At 33.7% G+C, this 18,185-nt stretch overlaps 1 protein-coding gene across 1 annotated transcript; it reads left to right on the forward strand.

Annotated features, from left to right (window-relative positions):
- Window positions 1-989: 989 nt before the first annotated feature.
- Window positions 990-12,265, forward strand: SFGH (S-formylglutathione hydrolase). Its single transcript, XM_020351648.3, has 7 exons — window positions 990-1,221; window positions 1,304-1,421; window positions 2,587-2,634; window positions 8,620-8,816; window positions 11,175-11,273; window positions 11,355-11,420; window positions 11,909-12,265. The coding sequence occupies exons 1-7, from the start codon at window positions 1,075-1,077 to the stop codon at window positions 12,089-12,091; spliced, it is 858 nt and encodes a 285-aa protein (XP_020207237.2). The 5' UTR covers window positions 990-1,074; the 3' UTR covers window positions 12,092-12,265.
- Window positions 12,266-18,185: the final 5,920 nt, after the last annotated feature.

The raw sequence follows: 18,185 nt of genomic DNA on the forward strand, positions 1-18,185 counted from the left end.
GAAATGGGAACTCTTATTCTTCCTATTCAAATTTATGCCAAATCATGTCATACAACAGACCACGTCAAGTACCAATTCTATGTACAACTAACATAATCAACCAATTGAAAATAAACTTGTGAAATGATTATTGTGCTAGACGGAAGGACATAATCACACAAATTATCTATTTAAAGAAAATAATATATAATAATTTATCTTTTAATTTTTTCTACGTGTTTGATTTATGTTGATTAATATATATGATTTCCACCATATCACTTTAGTATTAATATTATTGTTTTATATTATAATTAATATTTATTATTAATATTATGTTTGTAGTATTACACATTAATTAAAAATAATTTAAAAAAATTTACGTGAAAAATCCGCAACTTTAGAAATATTCACATAAAGTTGTTTAATATATATATATATATATATATATATATATAATTTAAAGTTGGATTTTGAAACACAAGCTATCAATTTCGTAGAAAAAAAATAAAAGTTTTAAATGTGTACACAACTTTAAATTTTAATTTTAATAAAAAATAAAAAAATATGTCTAACTTTTTATTTTAAAAAATTATGAAATAAAAAGTGTGTTTTTAATGACGACTTATATTTTACATGTTGTAACTCTCAAAGTAGACTTCATTTTCTAAATCATTTAATAAGTTTCTCATTTTGAAAATTTGGAGAAAAAATTCATGTGAATTGAAAGGTCAATTAAAAAATAATAGATTACATTATAAATTAAAATTTATAATTGATAATCAAATTTAGTCTAAATATTTTTTAGGTGATTTTATTTTATTTTTAAATAATAAAAAATAATAATAAATTAATATTTTTATAAATATAAGATTTAGATTTAAAAATTAAATACAACACCAATTAATTTGATAAATAACGATAAATATAAATTAAATAATATTTTAAGTGCAGCCGCACACTTGTCTTAATATTATCCCGTGAAGGAACGGTAACAGAAACTAATCACAAAGCTCGGATATAAAACCCCACTTCTCAGTGCAGATCCACACTCACACTACTGATCCGAGAAAGTGCCATAATCAGAAGCAAAAGATGGAGACGAAGCCCACCGAGATCAGCAGCGGTAAGATGTTCGGAGGTTACAACAAGAGGTTCAAGCATTTCAGCCCCACCCTCGGCTGCTCCATGAACTTCCACATCTACTTCCCCCCTTCTCCCTCTCCTTCTCACAAATTCCCTGTGAGTCCCCTCCGTTTTTCCCCTTTCTCCTTCCAATTTAACCTATTCGTAGATTTGACGCGGTTGTGCTCTGAATGGAAAGGTACTGTACTGGCTCTCCGGCCTCACTTGCACCGACGAGAACTTCATTTTCAAGGCTGGTGCTCAACGCGCCGCTTCCGCTGAGGGCGTCGCATTGGTTGCCCTCGACACTTCCCCAAGTAAATCGAATCTGTTTAATTATTTTTTGCCATGAGTTTTCTAAGTAATAATTAGGGTCTGTTTGAGTAAATTTTTCTGCAAATATTTTTAAGAGGAAAAAAAAAATGAAATAAGCTTATCTGGAGGTAAAATTGATTCATGCATAAGTTAATTTGTAGAATTTGTTGAAGTAGAATTTGTAGAATCTATCCTGTTAGTGTTAGTTAGCTTTTCTAAAATCTTATTAGAATTTGTAGAATCTATCCTGTTAGAATTTGTAGAATCTATCCTTTTAGCTTTTCTAAAATCTTATTTTTGAATTATGGATGTCTAATTTTAGTTTATGGAAAAGTTTATTTTGATTTTTCTTCCTAATTTTTTTCTATGAAGAAGTTTATCTGAACAAACATGAGTCGTTAATGGAATTATAAAAATAAGTTTCTAAAGTATTGAAAATTCGTCAATTTAGTTTAGTCCTTGTTGATATATCTTACTAAATGGGACTAATTTGAAGGATTTTTCTATGCATGAGGGGAGTATGAAGCATGATTTTTAAAAGTCTTGTAGAATCCATTAAAATCCTGATTTAAAAGTCTTGCAGAATCTTACAAAGTCTTAAAAGTCATGAAAATCCTGCAAAGTCTTTTAAAATCCGTAGGATTTTTTTAATTAAAAAAGTGTTTTAAAATCTTAATCCAATACACCCCCCTAAAACTATTAATTATATAATTTTATTATTTTAATGACTATTTAGATGAGGTGACATGGAACAACTTGATGGTTTTATTTTATTCATTCCCCAAATGAAGCTTGTTATGGTTTCTACCTACGAAGCTTTGAATAAGAAAAGGTTAAATTAATCATTATTCCCTGCACAGTCTCTATACTCCCTTAGTAGTACACATTGGTCTGTGCTGCCACTATGTTTTTGAAGTTTGTGTCAAATACTCAAGAAGCATAGTACCATCAGGGATCACTAATTGGGTACTAATAAGAGTGTATAGAAACTAAAACTTTACAAGGACTGGTTCTTAAATGAGTGTCACGTGTGTCCTATAGAGACTAAATGAATAATTTAGGCATGAAAAATTATATACTTAGAATTTATTGGTTTTGGAGTTTCTACTTCTCATTTTGTTGTTAAAATGTTAAGCTTCAATATCAGTTTTTGTCTTGATGATGCAGGAGGCTTGAATGTGGAAGGAGAAGCAGACAGCTGGGACCTTGGTGTAGGTATGCCACACAAGGCCTTTATATTTGGGTCTTGAATAAGGATGGGCCTTAACCGATCCTTGGGCCTGACTTTGTTGGGCATAGGGATGAGGCCTTACTTTTAGTCTAGCAGATTGTTTGTCATATGAGAATGTTGAATTTATTGAAAATGCCATTTAGGTATGATGCTAGACTTATAATAAATGTTCTGTTTTCTTCTACCACTGTTGTTTGTCAGTCACTGGCTAAGCTTTCAGTTTATATGCCCCAATCTTGTGTTTTTCACTTGGTGATGAATATATTGTGCATATTGAAGTACTATTTTTAATTATCTAATTCTATATTTTTGGAAGGAATTTATATGTATAAATAAAAAGAACTTTTGCTAATACAATTCGTTCAACAACACAGCAGTGGGAGAGATCTCAGGCAATAAACCAACCTAATAAGTTTTTATGAGACTTGTCTGTAAAGGGGAGTAAAAGCTATTGTTTGTTTTCTAAGGCTATTATTCCTTATTCTTAATGAACGTGGCTCTCATTCACAACATTAATTATAGCTTTTTTCCTTCTCCTTCTTGTTATGTTTTCTTTCTAAGTACCAGTCTTTATGGGAATTTTGAGATTAGATGTAGAACTTATGATATAAATTTTAAATCTTTGATCATAAAGCCATAGAGTAAGGGACAGTATATTTCATTGTTATATCTTGTTGCAAAATTCAGATATTTTGATTTTCATTGTTAAACATTTAACCTTGGTTGGTGTGGGGGTGAAATAAAGTCCTGGTTTAACTTGTTACAACTTACAACTAGTTTGCTTAAGTTAAATTCTTTTTGTTAATTCTCATATTTTCTTGAGTTTTTGAGCTTTGAAATATTATGATGATTGCTAATGAAAATCCTGATCTTCGGAATATCTTTGTATCAAAAGTTGTTTCATAGCAAGTAGAAAAGCAACAACATTTTTATACACTTGTGATAATAATGTAAGTGTATAGGTGCTTATTTCCATGAAGAAAATTATTCAAGGCTAGATGAATTGCAGTCTTGTTTAGAGAAGTCCATTACCATGTGCATGCCTAACTTGGTTCTAATGTCAAATTTACAATGCATTTCATAATATTTACACCTCCAAACTGCATGGGCCTTTTCATGTTCACACATGAATTAGTGGTACCCATAGTAATATAAATTTTGAAATATTGAAGGTCTGTATGCAACATGCAGTAAATCTACTTCAAGAGTTGTAGCCTTGATTGCTTGAATTGGATTGTTCCATAATGGATTCCAATCACCACCATTGAAGGACATTCAAGAAGAAAAAAGTGAAAAGTGAAATTGGATGAACAATACCAGAATCATGGAAGATTGATGGGTTAAAGTAGGATTTTCCTTGAAGGATTAGTGATCCTTGATAAAAGTTGAATGTTCTAGTGAAGAACCAAGAGAAGTACTAAGCTCTCATTTAAGCACATAGCTTAATCTCAATCTCAATCTCAATTACAACAAAAGTGTTTGATGGAGAATTGGATGAACAATGCCACAATCATGGATGATTGATGGGTTGAAGGAGGATTTGCCCCAAAGGATTAGTAATCCTTGAAAAGAATCAAATGTTCTAGAAAAGAACCACCAAAAGCACTAAGCTCACATTTAAGCACAATGGTTAATCTCAATATCAATTATGACAAGTGTTTACAAGATTTGTTATAAGAGTATTTATACCCCTCTAGACCCCTAGCACAATTTAAGAAATTTAAGGGACCCATGATACAAAACATGACCCTAATACATTCAAAGCACGTGCTCAAATGCACAACTACGCTAGACCTTTCAAAAAGTGGCGTGTAAGTGCCCTAACAGGGTAAAATTTCAGCCCTATATGTGCTAAGCATTCTACATGGCACTAAGTTCCCTACCAATGGTTTCCTTTCGAGAAGTTGCATGCTAAGTTCCCTCCTATGGTGCGCTTTGAAAAATGGTCCTTTTCAGAACTTTGCACTCTAAGTTCCCTCCATCTTGCTGGAACTTCTCAATTTGAAGCATCAAAATCATCTTTGGCTTTCCTTCCTCCATTGTCTTGGCTTGCTTGCTTGACTTAGTGTCATGGCCTTTGGGTGAGCTCCTTTTGATTTTTCTTGGTCCTTGCTCTAGTCATTGGTCCCTCCATCTTAAGTCCTTGCAAGTCCTCTTCCTCATCCTTGGTCTCCTCCTCTAGTATTCCTCTATCAATGGTATACATGTTAGATCCTTTTTTATGACTTGGATGTGTGTTTTTTTGTGAAGTTGTTGCATCATATAAGTGGTTGAAAACATGTTTTTTTTTTTATTTATTTAAATTTTCTGTTTTACTATTGTTATTCTTGTTATTGTGGTTAACAATGTGCCTATGCTTGCATTCAACAACTCCATTTTGATGATGGTTATGTGGATAGATGAGTTCATGAATGTCCTAATTGTTTAAGATAATTTGAAAAAGGATATAAATACCCCACCCTGGCCAGTTTGAATTTGAACAGATTTAATAGCAATTAGCAATATTAAATTGTACTCCCATCATAGATTGAAATTGTTTAAAAATGTCTAATGCTCTTCACTTTTTGTTTTCTATGATTAATCCTAGTGAAACTAGTGTATGTATCTACAAAGGAAATGTAGTAATGAAAACCACAACTAGAAGACAGGGGAGTTAGGCCCCACAAGTCACTAAAATGAAGTTCAAAAAACAGAGAATTATCCTTTTCAAATTAATCAATGCTGATGAGATTGTTAGTTATGAATGGAACATAAGTAAATTTGTGAGGGAAAGTGTGACTTTGGGATTGAGAGAAGAATAAAATTTGGTTGAACCTATGGGGCTGATGTTTAGGCCCTAGCCATTTCAAAGGGGACTTGTTTGTTGCTGAATGTTCTGAGTATTGGAAGTGACATTATGAGCTGTGCTAGAATCAAGATGACTGATACTATTGATGAGAAATGACATGACTGAGTTAGGATCAGAATTGATTCCTGTAAGCATGTCCTGATGCTTGGGTCCTGATGGAGCAGGGTTAATGCAATGTTGTCAAATATTCGTTATAACGGAAAAACATCATGGTTCAGGTCCAAACTGCCATTCGCTATCATTTTATGAAGGTTTATGGCAGTGTTTGCCATTTCCGTTATGGTGCCTGCCATGGCCATGGCGCCGTGAAGCTTTACAACGGTCATGATGGCTCAAATGGAGTGAGCCCTTATGTTTTTTGGCTTGTCTCACTTTTCCCTCGTAGGCGCAAAGTTCCGCATTTAAAGAGGAGGTCACACGAAATCTGCACTAGGTTTGTAAACCTCTTTGGTCACCTTCGTTCAACTCCAATCACTGGTCTCCGGTTACCTTTGCGTCTGACGACCTGAATTATGGTGGCCCAACACTTCGACGAGCAACTCCAGCAAACATCTCCGAGAAATGTAGCAAGTTATTTTTTATTTTCTATTTATTTTTTTATTTTTTTCATTTTATATCCTACTTATTCCTTCATCTATTCTTTATCTACGTCTATTGATGCATATTTTTTCATTCTTTTTTTTATGCTTCTTCCATCAACATTTCTTCATTTGCGAGTATGTTCGTGAATTTATTTTTAGTTCTATTGGGAAAAACCCAAGTCCCGCCAATCCTAGATCATTAAAAATGGTCACCCACCATTTATCCACGTACCATGCTCAATAGTGCTGGACGTAAGGGGGTGTATTGGGAAAAACCCAAGTCCCACATCGACTAGAGATTAGGCAATTGAATAGTATATAAGTGAAAAACAACCCTCACCTTACAAGCCGGTTTTGTAGGGTTGAGTTAGGCTTAAATCCACTATTCTAACATGGTATCAGAGCCATTTAGATCCACTTTAAAAAATGGGCCACCCACCATTGATGCATGCCTCACAGGCATGAGGGGGTGTATTGGGAAAAACCCAAGTCCCGCCAATCCTAGATCATTAAAAAGGGTCACCCACCATTTATCCACGTACCATGCTCAATAGTGCTGGACGTAAGGGGGTGTATTGGGAAAAACCCAAGTCCCACATCGACTAGAGATTAGGCAATTGAATAGTATATAAGTGGAAAGCAACCCTCACCTTACAAGCCGGTTTTGTAGGGTTGAGTTAGGCTTAAATCCACTATTCTAACAAGTTCTAACATTTTGTTCCTATTTTGGTATTGTTCCTATTCTTATTTTTAGGACAATGTCTAGCAACCCAAACCAAAGTCAAACATCCTTAAACTTTATTAAGAGGACAGACATAGGATGGAAACATTGTTATTTTTAGCATTATTGTTGTGTTTTAATCAATTATGTTTGAGACTTAATGTATTATGATATCATTGTTATGATATTTAACTAATTAAGTTGATACTATGTTGTTTTTAATTTATTTTTGCTGCTTGTTATGCATTTTTTTTCTGATATATATATATATATATATATATATATATATATATATATATATATATATATATATATATATATATATTCTTTTGTTTTTGTCCGCCATGGCGTCCGCCATATGTTTATGAAGGATTTTCAGCTCACTGCCATAGACTGTTATCTGTTATCGATAACCTTGGGTTAGTGGCATATGGTCATTAAACTGGAAACCTGAATGTGAGGATACAACTACGGGCTAAGAAGGAAGAGTCGGTGGAGTAGCCCATTGAGTCTGTACAGTATAGTTATAGGCATAGGACTCAATGTCTGCTGGGAAAGTAGTGAGGTTCAAAAATGATGATAATCCTGGCCAAATTTGTAACAAACTAGGCACTCAACCTGATTTTGATCACTAGGATCCTCGTGCCATATCCTCTTTTGCCACCTCTACCACATTGTTGGCCATAAGAGTCATTGGAATCATGATGCTGAATGAAATTCACTTGTGGTTGTTAAGGAGCACTCAAATTTAGCAGTGTGGTTGTAACAATGTTGATAGAAATTAGAGTTTTCTTGTGAAATTTCTCAACTCATGCTTCACGAGCGAGAAGTAGGGCTTCAAGTCCATCAGTTGTTAGAGGATCAAACTTACTACGGATGAGAGCAACAATGAACTCATATTCTTGAGATAGGCCCTCAATTAGCAAATCAAGGTGTGATTTTAGCGAAATTGCATCACCAATGGCAGTACCTTCATTGACCAAAGCTTGGATATGATGAAAATATTCAGAAATCGGTCAATCCTCAAGAGTGATGCTATGCTCTGTTCTCAATTGATGAGCCCTAGCGTTGGTGTGAGTGGAAGAACAACTGAATTTTATCCCAAAGTTTCCAAGAATTCTTGCAACCAATGACTTTAGTTAACATTTTGTGAGAAATCAATGATTGAAGCCATTAGAGAAGTAATAGCTCTTACTATTCTCACACAAGAATATCATCAGAAACAACCTGATTGGTGCACTTCAACCGTGAATGGTCAAAGGAATATAAAAGGATGATCAATCCAAATTGAAATGGCGAATGACACTAATCAGATGGGGAATTTATCACACAGTATGCGTGTTTATTTCATAAACTGACAAAAAAACATTGAAATTGTAAGATGCCACACCTAAATTCTCTACAGACCATGACTTCAACATAACATGCCAAAGGTTATTATGGTAGTGCACTACTCACAGCCTAAAAGTTTATCTAGTGCTGTTGGACATGGATGCGAAGATGGAAGGCACCAATTATAAGAAGTGGTTGTTACTAGAGCATTTTAACATGATGTATAGAAAATCTATAGTGTACTAATGAATCATGATGTATAAGAATGAAACAAATGAAAAGTTTATCTTCTCCTGAATATCTCCCTATTGTGATATCTGTGCTTCATTCTCCTTATTTTAAAAGAAAAAAAAGCTAATTTTTGTTCAAAAGATGTGAATGTTGTGTGGAATAATTTAAATTGTTATGCCAAGAGTTAACTTGAGATGTGCAATATGCATTTTTTTTTCACAGAAGATATCTTAATTGCACATACATTCTGGAACAGGTGCAGGATTTTATCTCAATGCCACTCAAGAGAAATGGAAGAATTGGCGCATGTATGACTATGTTGTCAAGGAATTGCCAAAGCTTCTAAGTGATAATTTTCCACAGCTTGAAACATCAAAGGCTTCTATATTTGGTCATTCAATGGGTGGGCATGGTGCTCTGACAATCTACTTGAAAAATCAGGATAAATATAAGGTGTTGATTATGCTACTGAAGACTTCTAGTTTTAATATAGTTAAAGATTTTCCTGAATTTTTTATTTTGCAATTTCCTGAAAATTATGGATAGTTTTACTGTTGAAAAAAATTTCTCAAGATATTTTTTAGTAGCCTTCCCTTCCCTTGCACATTAATATTTTTTTTTTCCATTACAAGCTGATTGTATTGATATTACTATTATTTTCTTTGTCTGCAAATACATTTTTATCTCAGATGCATTTAGATAGTAATCAATTTTTCCATGATGTATATTGCATGAGGTTTAGTAGTTTATGATATTTGTTAGGATATCTGATAGTCTTGATAAGTTTAAGTTTATTTTTTACATGGAACTTTTACTCTTTAATAGTTGATTGACAATGTCCGAGTAAAAGAGGATGATCATTGGAGAGAAATAGGAGACATAGTTGCAGGCTGTAAATGAAGCCCCCAGGAGATAGTTTTTATTAGGTAACTTAATATTCTCTTGACTTGACTGCTGTCCAATGAGGTTCCAAAGGTTGAGACATAAACTGACATACTTTATTTACTGAACTTATTTTTGGTCTTGTGATTGAGGCATACTGCAGAGCTCCAACAATAGACCTGTAATGAGTAACATCAGTAACATAATCTGAGCCATCTTTAGAAGGTTTGCAATTTGCATCCAACAATCATAGCATAAGAAATAGGTTTAGCGATTTCCATATTAGTCTTAGACAGCAATGTATTTGCTTTGAGTAAGAAGCAAAGAACCATCAGACTTCTTTTTGACTTCAATACCAAAAAAGTAATCTAGATTCCCCAAGTCTTTGAGGGAGAAAACTGAACTCAATTGAGCTGTAATGAATTGAAGTAGCATAGGTTGCTGTCAGTGATGATGATATCATTCACATACACCAAGATATAGATCACTGCACTGTTACTAGTGTAAACAAGCAACTGAAACAAGGAAGGATAGCATTTACTTGCTTTAAACTGAAACTGCAGCAAAGTATTTTTGAGTTTGTATAGCTTTAATAGGTAATTGAAACTGGTTTTCAGCCATTGAATGAAACTCTTTAGAAATAGACAATGTTTCAGACTTATAAAATTCCATGTAAATCTGCTATAGGCATCTACAAATGTAACATAGTAATTAAAACTACAGGATGATAGGTAAACTCAAGAAAGCAGTGAAATGTACAATACAAGCTATATCTATAACAACTAAAACGTACAATACAAGTTACAATTGTAACAACTAATAACAACATAAAGAAAAAAACCAGACTAAAACTCCACTATAATAATCTTAGAGATGATTTTTGTTGTTTGTCAATTTCTTGGTATAAAGGAACTCCTTTGTGAATGGTTTTGTAGAGCTTGATTGGAAGAATTGTCATATGATTGTACTAAGATAATTCACGTTTTCTTTACAAAGGCAAGAATTTTTTGATAGATTGTAGGTGATGATTATTCATATAGATGCTGCATTCTGTCTATTGTGTTTCTTCTTTGCATCAATTTTTAAATACCGAATGTTAGGGGAATACTTGGGGCATCCATTTCTTTAGGTGTTGTGAATAATTGGGAACTTTTGAATTGGATCTGAAGAGGCAACAGAAGGTTTTCCTATATTAATAGGTTTGCTCAAGGTTTGACATTTCAACTATATCTTCTTTCCTTAGTTTAGCTAGTTGTACTTTATTGGGCCCATTTAAGTGCACAATGATGCTTCTTACAGATGATAGAGTCCTAGTTGATGCATCAAGTGGTTATTTCTATTTCTTAATTTGAGGTTTGAATTGAAGATTTGGAATGAGATATTTTCGTTAAATATAGCTTAGACGTAAAGAGTAAGTGCTATGGATAAAAATTGGGGATTATACCACCAATTGCATAGTCATTAGTCAAGGTATTTAAAGTGACGTGGTTGCAACACACATACAATTCTAGTTGGGGTGCATTAAATAAATAATGCTTCAAGCGTAAACTGCGGTTGCAGAGTTTCTATGAAAAGAAAATTGGATTAAAAATTTTTTACGTATGGAAATTCTTTATGGTCGTTAATATTCAACAGTAAAGTGCCAATAAGAAAAAAAATGTGTAGTCCATAAGAGAATGTTGAGGTGGGGGTGAGTGGACATTGACATTCAAGAATGGATAATATTAGAAATGAATGGACACTCGTTTTTAGTTTACTGTTCAAAAAGCCTGTAAGGTGAAATTGTTGCAATCTGCATCGCTGATTATGTTCCGTATAAGTTAGAGACAATTATTTCATCCTTTTGCTGACCTTTTCATAATTAACAAAACTGTTTATTATTTGGATTCTAACTTGCTTTTCTTATGTTTCTTTACATGCTTGTTCCAGTCAGTTTCTGCCTTCGCACCAATAGCAAATCCTATAAATTGTCCTTGGGGACAAAAGGCATTCTCGAATTATCTGGGTGACAATAAATCTGATTGGGAGGTAAATTTGATTGGGAAACTGCATTTTTGCTTTACATAGCAAGTCTTGATATTTCATTATAATAAGAAGTTAAAAATGCAGGATTATGATGCCACTTATTTGGTTACGAAGTTTCCCAATGTATCTGCCAGCATTTTGATTGATCAGGTAAAAATATTATGATTTTTGCTTATTTATTTATTTTTTGGAAAAAAAACTTGTGAATGATTTAAAGAGTGACAAAATTTTAGCTACCGATACTCTGTAATTTTTTTTATTATATTATATTTCATGTTTATGTGTAAGAATCCAGTTTTGGCAGATATATTAGTAAATAAATAAAAATGGTCTGCCAGATATTGTACTATTTGTCATATGGCATGATTTTATTTCATATAAACATATACGTACATATTCTTAAGGGCCTATTTTAGATAAATTTCTTCATAAGTACTTATGAAAAAAATGAAATTATCTTCTCCATATACTGATGTGAGAATTTTTACAAATTAACTTTTTCAAATTAATTTATGGAGATGTTAATTTCATTTTTTCTTCTTATTTTCTTCCCTTATAAGTATATTTAGAGAAGTTTATATAAACTTGTTTTTACTAAGTTTATGCTGGTTTTATCCTCTTGGTGATCCACTTTTCAGGGGGAAGACGATAAATTTTTGCCTGATCAACTGCTGCCTCACAAGCTTGAAGAAGCTTGCGAAAAGGCTAATGTTCCACTTCTGTTACGTTTCCAACCTGGTTATGATCACTCTTACTATTTTATTGCCACCTTCATCGATGATCACATCCGACATCATGCTCAAGCTCTTAGGCTTAATTAAGTTGTGTGCACTCTGATGATCTACATCTGTTTTGTGAACTCTTCTGAATCTACTCATCTTTAGTTTTACTCAACCTTGGGTTGTATGAGTTTGGAATGGAACTTCTTTCATGTTGGTCAAAATTAATCCCTTGCCTATGAAATGTATAATTATATTATTTTCGATTTTTTTATAGATTAGGCTAAGATTTATTTGCAATTTATATTTTAAAAATTTTATTTGTCTTTTATCTTTTAAACAAAAATTGAAAGTTTTTAATCTTGGGACATGATTTTAGATATATTTTTAATTGATCAAAACATGAAATTTGTCTCATTATATTTAATTACATAAAAATTAAATTACGAAACTCAATTGATTTTTGAAATAAAATTAGCAATAAACAATGTAGTTGAAATTGCATAAAAATAAATAAATTTCATGAGTAATAAAAAGAATATGATATATTTTATTTTATTTTTCAATTGCTTGTTAAATTATTTTTATGCTATTTTCATTATGTGTAACTTTTTATTTAGTTTGAGCATCTGGGTTCATTAGTTTTCGTATAGATGATTCTAGAGTGGAGCTAGAAACTTGGCTTGAGCCGGGGGGTGGTCAACATTTTTTAACATTTTATATGTAAATATGCTAATATTATAAATAGTTATATGTAAATACTTTAAGTACACTAATATCATAAATAGTTCATCGGAAATCATAGCCTTTCTAGGTTACTCATTCCCTTTGTTCTTATGTATTATAGTGTAGGGTTATTGGTGGCTAAAGGTGGGTTGTGATATGACAATACAATCTAGTTTGTATTTTTTTTTCTTTCTAAATTCTTGTATAAACTAATATGGGATATGATATACGGGTTATGCTTTCATGCATAATTCTTGAGATTATTTCCTCAATTAGAATATTTAATTTGACGTATATTTTGTTGGTTTTAATTCTCCTTTATTGCAGAATATTGCCAAATCATATCAAAGATATGATGGAGATAATTTAGCCTGTATACTTGTATATAATTACCTATTGATCAATAGAATGGGCGACGATTCTTTTCCATAACTTTGTTATGGTATCAGAGCGTACAAAGTCTCGGTGAGAACGTGTGACAAAACTCTTCTCATGGATAAAGCTGAGATCGAGAAGAAGATCGAATTGGTGAAAAAGATACCTTCACCGTATGACTTGCATGCAAAAGATAATTCAGGAAATTTGAATGGAGGTTTTCGAGCAAATGCAATGCAAGTGAATGGAGAAACCAATGGGACTAATGAAAATGCATTGAGTGGACTAAGATCTGAACAATGGAAAACTCTAAAGGATTTGTTGAACAATCACAAAGGAACCACAAGTGACAAAATGACAGGTAAACATAGTGAGTGGATCATAGACACAGGGGCCTCTAGCCACATGACAGGAAACTTGAGTTTATTATGTGGGCTGAGAGACGTAATTGGGTGTCCAGTGAGACTTCCAGATGGAAAACAACTGATGGCAAACAAAGAAGGGACAGTGACACTTGATGGAGGATTGAAAGTGGAAAATGTGCTTTATGTGCCAACATTGAGTTGCAACCTGTTGTCTATTTCTCAATTGACAAATGAAACAAATTGTGTTGTCTATTTCACTAACAACTTATGTGTTATGCAGGATTGCACTTCGAAGATGCTGATTGGAGTGGGTGAACAACGAGATGGACTTTACTTCTTTAAAGGAATCCGAAGTGAGAAAGCACACAAAGCTAATGGAACTTGCGAACTTAATCTGTGGCATCAACGCATGGGGCACCCTTCTTTCAAGGTCACTAAATTAGCTTCCAACATGAGGTGTGATAACAGTATTTTAAAGAACAAACCATGTGATGTATGTTTACGGGCTAAGCAAACTAGAGATGTCTTTCCATTAAGTACAAATAATGCTAGTGGTAGTTTTGAATTAATACACTGTGATTTGTGGGGGCCCTATAGAACCCCCTCTTCTTGTGGTGTTTCATATTTTTTGACAATAATGGATGATTTTTCTCGTGCTATTTGGATTTATTTGATTTCTGATAAAAGAGAAGTGTCACGTACATTGCTGAATTTCTTTGCATTAATAGAAAGACAATTTGGCAAACATATTAAAGTGCTACGTAGCGATAATGGTACTGAATTTACATGTTTGAGAAACTACTTTCATGAACACGGGATAGTATTTCAAACATCCTGTCCAAGAACCCTACAACAAAACGGAAGAGTAGAAAGAAAGCATAGACACATTCTTAATGTTGCTCGTGCTCTACGATTTCAAGGTAATCTCCCTATTTCTTTTTGGGGTGAGTGTGTCTTAACAGCTGGATACTTGATTAATCGTACTCCCACTCCAGTGTTGTCTGGAAAAACACCGTATGAGATGTTGTATGGTCAAGCCCCCATGTGTGAGCATTTAAAAGTTTTTGGTTGTTTATGCTATGCACACAACTTGGATAGACATGGTGATAAGTTTGCTAGTCGAAGTCGAAAGTGTATCTTTGTGGGTTACCCCTATGGGAAGAAGGGTTGGAAATTATTTGATTTAGATACTCAATGCTATTTTGTGTCTCGTGATGTTGAGTTCTTTGAAACGGAGTTTCCTTTCACACCTACAGCTGGGGTCAAATATGATTTATGTGTGGATTCGTCGTTAATGAACGATACATTGGATAATGATGATGATAATGATTTGGATAATGACACAAGGATGGAAGAAAATACACTCAATGAGGTAGTTGTAGGTTCTGAAGTGAGGGAGGGAACTGTTGCCTTAGACAGTGAGAGAAGTGATGAGCTCGTAGAAGAAGGAAATAATCCAACTCCTAATGTTGACTCACTAGAGCTTGTTCGTCAAAGCAGTTTGGAAGAACTAGGAAGAGGTCATCGTACCAAATTTCCTTCTGTGAAGTTACGTGAGTATGTAACTCACACCATAAAGAAGTTAAGTCCATCTCCAAGTCAATCCACTTCACAGTATTCTTCAGGTACTCCCTATCCTATATCTCACTATATAAGTTGTGAAAATTTCTCTGAAAAGCATTGCAGGTTTGTTGCTGCTATTACTCTAGCCCGAGAACCCATTCATTATGTTGAAGCAGTGCAAGATGCCAAATGGAGGCTTGCAATGCAGCAAGAACTTCATGCACTAGAAGCCAATGGAACATGGTCTCTAGAAACTCTACTGGATGGGAAGAAACCTCTTGGTTGTAAATGGGTATACAAGATCAAGCATAATTCAGATGGCACGATAGAGCGATACAAGGCGAGGCTGGTTATTCTCGGGAATCATAAAAAAGAAGGGGTTGACTATACTGAGACATTTTCCCTTGTTGTCAAAATGGTTAAGGTTCGCCTTGTTCTTGCTGTTGCAGCGACAAAGAAGTGGGAATTGCATCAAATGGACGTCCACAATGCTTTCCTTCATGGTGATTTACATGAAGATGTCTACATGAAGCTTCCTCCGGGCTTTCATGCTTCTCAACCGAACCATGTTTGTAAATTGAAAAAGTCTTTATACGGTTTGAAGCAAGCCCCTCGTTGTTGGTTTGCCAAATTATCATCTGCTTTGATAAACTTTGGATTCCGTCAATCAGGTTGTGACCACTCACTCTTTACTCTTCTTGCCCATGGAGTGCAAATGATGGTTCTGGTATATGTAGATGATTTAATCATATGTGGGAACGATTCCGCTGCAATTCAACGCTTTAAAGAATATCTTAGCAAGTGCTTTCACATGAAAGACTTGGGACATTTAAAATATTTTTTGGGAGTAGAAGTTGCAAGGAATTCAAGTGGAATATTTTTGTGTCAACGTAAATATGCATTAGACATCATTCAAGAAGCAGGCCTGCTTGGTGCACAGCCCGTGGCTACACCTCTTGAGCAGAATCATCAACTTGGACTCGCCACTGGACGCTACATTGATCAACCTGACAGGTATCGACGCCTTGTTGGGCGCCTCATATTCTTGTGTTTTACCAGACCGGAATTGTCGTACTGTGTTCATACCTTGTCGCAATTCATGCAACAACCGCGTGAAGAACATTGGAATGCAGCCATTCGAATTGTGAGATACCTCAAAGGAAGTCCTGGGCAAGGAATTCTCCTCAAAAGCACATCTGATTTCCAACTACATGGATGATGTGATTCCGACTGGGCCGGATGTCCATTAACTCGGCGTTCAACTACTGGGTGGGTTGTGTTCTTGGGTCACTCTCCTATATCTTGGAAAACCAAGAAACAACATATTGTCTCTCGTTCATCTGCTGAAGCAGAATACCGTTCTATGGCTACTACTTGTTGTGAACTTAAGTGGCTCCGGAGCTTACTGGCTGATTTAGGCATTTCTCATAAAGGACCTATGCACCTCCACTGTGATAGTCAGACTGCTTTGCATATAGCGAAAAATCCAGTTTTCCATGAACGGACAAAGCATATTGAAGTGGATTGTCATTTCATTCGTAATGAGATACTTCAAGGCACCATTCAACCATCATATGTTCCGACACAAGAGCAACTTGCCGACATCCTTACAAAAGCCTTGGGACGACATCAATTTCAGACTCTGCTTAACAAGCTGGGCATTCGTAATCCTCATGCTCCACCTTGAGGGAGGGTAATATGGGATATGATATACGGGTTATGCTCTCATGCATAATTCTTGAGATTATTTCCTCAATTAGAATATTTAATTTGGCGTATATTTTGTTGGTTTTAATTCTCCTTTATTGCAGAATATTGCCGAATCATATCAAAGATATGATGGAGATAATTTAGCATGTATACTTGTATATAATTACCTATTGATCAATAGAATGAGCGACGATTCTTTTCCATAACTTTGTTATAAACATTCTATGTGTGAACCAAGAATTATATTTTGAACGAATAAATATTTTTACTTTGGTCTTTTCTGCAGAAAGTAAAATTATTTGTGTCCTATTATAAGGTTGTCATGGGGGTCAATTGAGTAAAAATAAAAGTTTGATAATAATTTCAACTCATTTTAAATTCTAAGATGGTAAAATAGTAAGAATCTAAGAGTTAACTTGAGACTTTGAGAATTGAGATATTTTACTTGTCACCATCGCGGACGAAACTACGTATTATAGTGGAACCCCAAACCAAAATATGAAATGCTTATATATTTGGAGTAAAAAATGTAAAAAGAAAATTCGTCCCCCTACCAACCCACAACTAATTACAACTTTATTTATTTATTTTATTAAAATTTGGCCACCATTTTTGCACAACTAATACTATCCAGCTCTGGCAACAACTAATATATTTTAATTTTAAAAGTAAAAACATGGGAGATTGTTGCATTTACCTTAAAAAGATATAACAATTTTTTTTGTTTAAAATAACCTTTACTTTACATACTACAAAAAAAAATCTTTTAAAATTACTTTATAATTTTAAAATAATCTTTAAATTTTAAAAGAAATTGTAGCAAAAATATTTTTACTTTACATATTACCAATAATTAATAATTATGAAAGTTTTATTATTGAAGAAACTGTTTTTTTTTTAATCAAATTCATAATCGAAAAATATCATAATCTTGGTAACTATCAAGATTTTTTTTTTAATGTATTTTCTTAACATAAAAAATAGTTATCTTTATAACATTCACAAGGATGGTTGCAAAGTTAGTCATCACTACCATTCTTCATCCACAACCTTATAGGTTTCAATGATTTAATAATAAGGAGGATATGGTAGTCCAACATCAAGTAAAGGTCAAAATTTCTATTGAGAACTACAAAGATAAAGTTTTATGTGATGTAGTTTTCATGGAAGCTTGTCACATCTTGTTGGAAAGGTCATTGACAATTTGATAAGAAATTCATGCATAATGACTTATACCTACCCTCATAAAGACAAGAAACTAGTGCTATATCCTCTTATACCTACCCAAGAGGTAGAGGATCAAACACAAACGAAACTTGTGAAAGGATAAGAGGAAATAGGAGAAAGTGAAAGTGAAGGAGGAAGAATCTTTTTCTCAGGAGATTGCTAAGAGAGTCATTTGTCTTTAAAAAGTAAAATCAAAAGTACTCTTTATCTTCTTGTCTCACCACTTAATA

The sequence above is a fragment of the Cajanus cajan genome, chromosome 7 (genome assembly GCF_000230855.2).
Source record: "Cajanus cajan strain Asha chromosome 7, NIPB_CcT2T_4, whole genome shotgun sequence".
In the NCBI taxonomy this organism is placed as follows: Eukaryota; Viridiplantae; Streptophyta; class Magnoliopsida; order Fabales; family Fabaceae; genus Cajanus; species Cajanus cajan.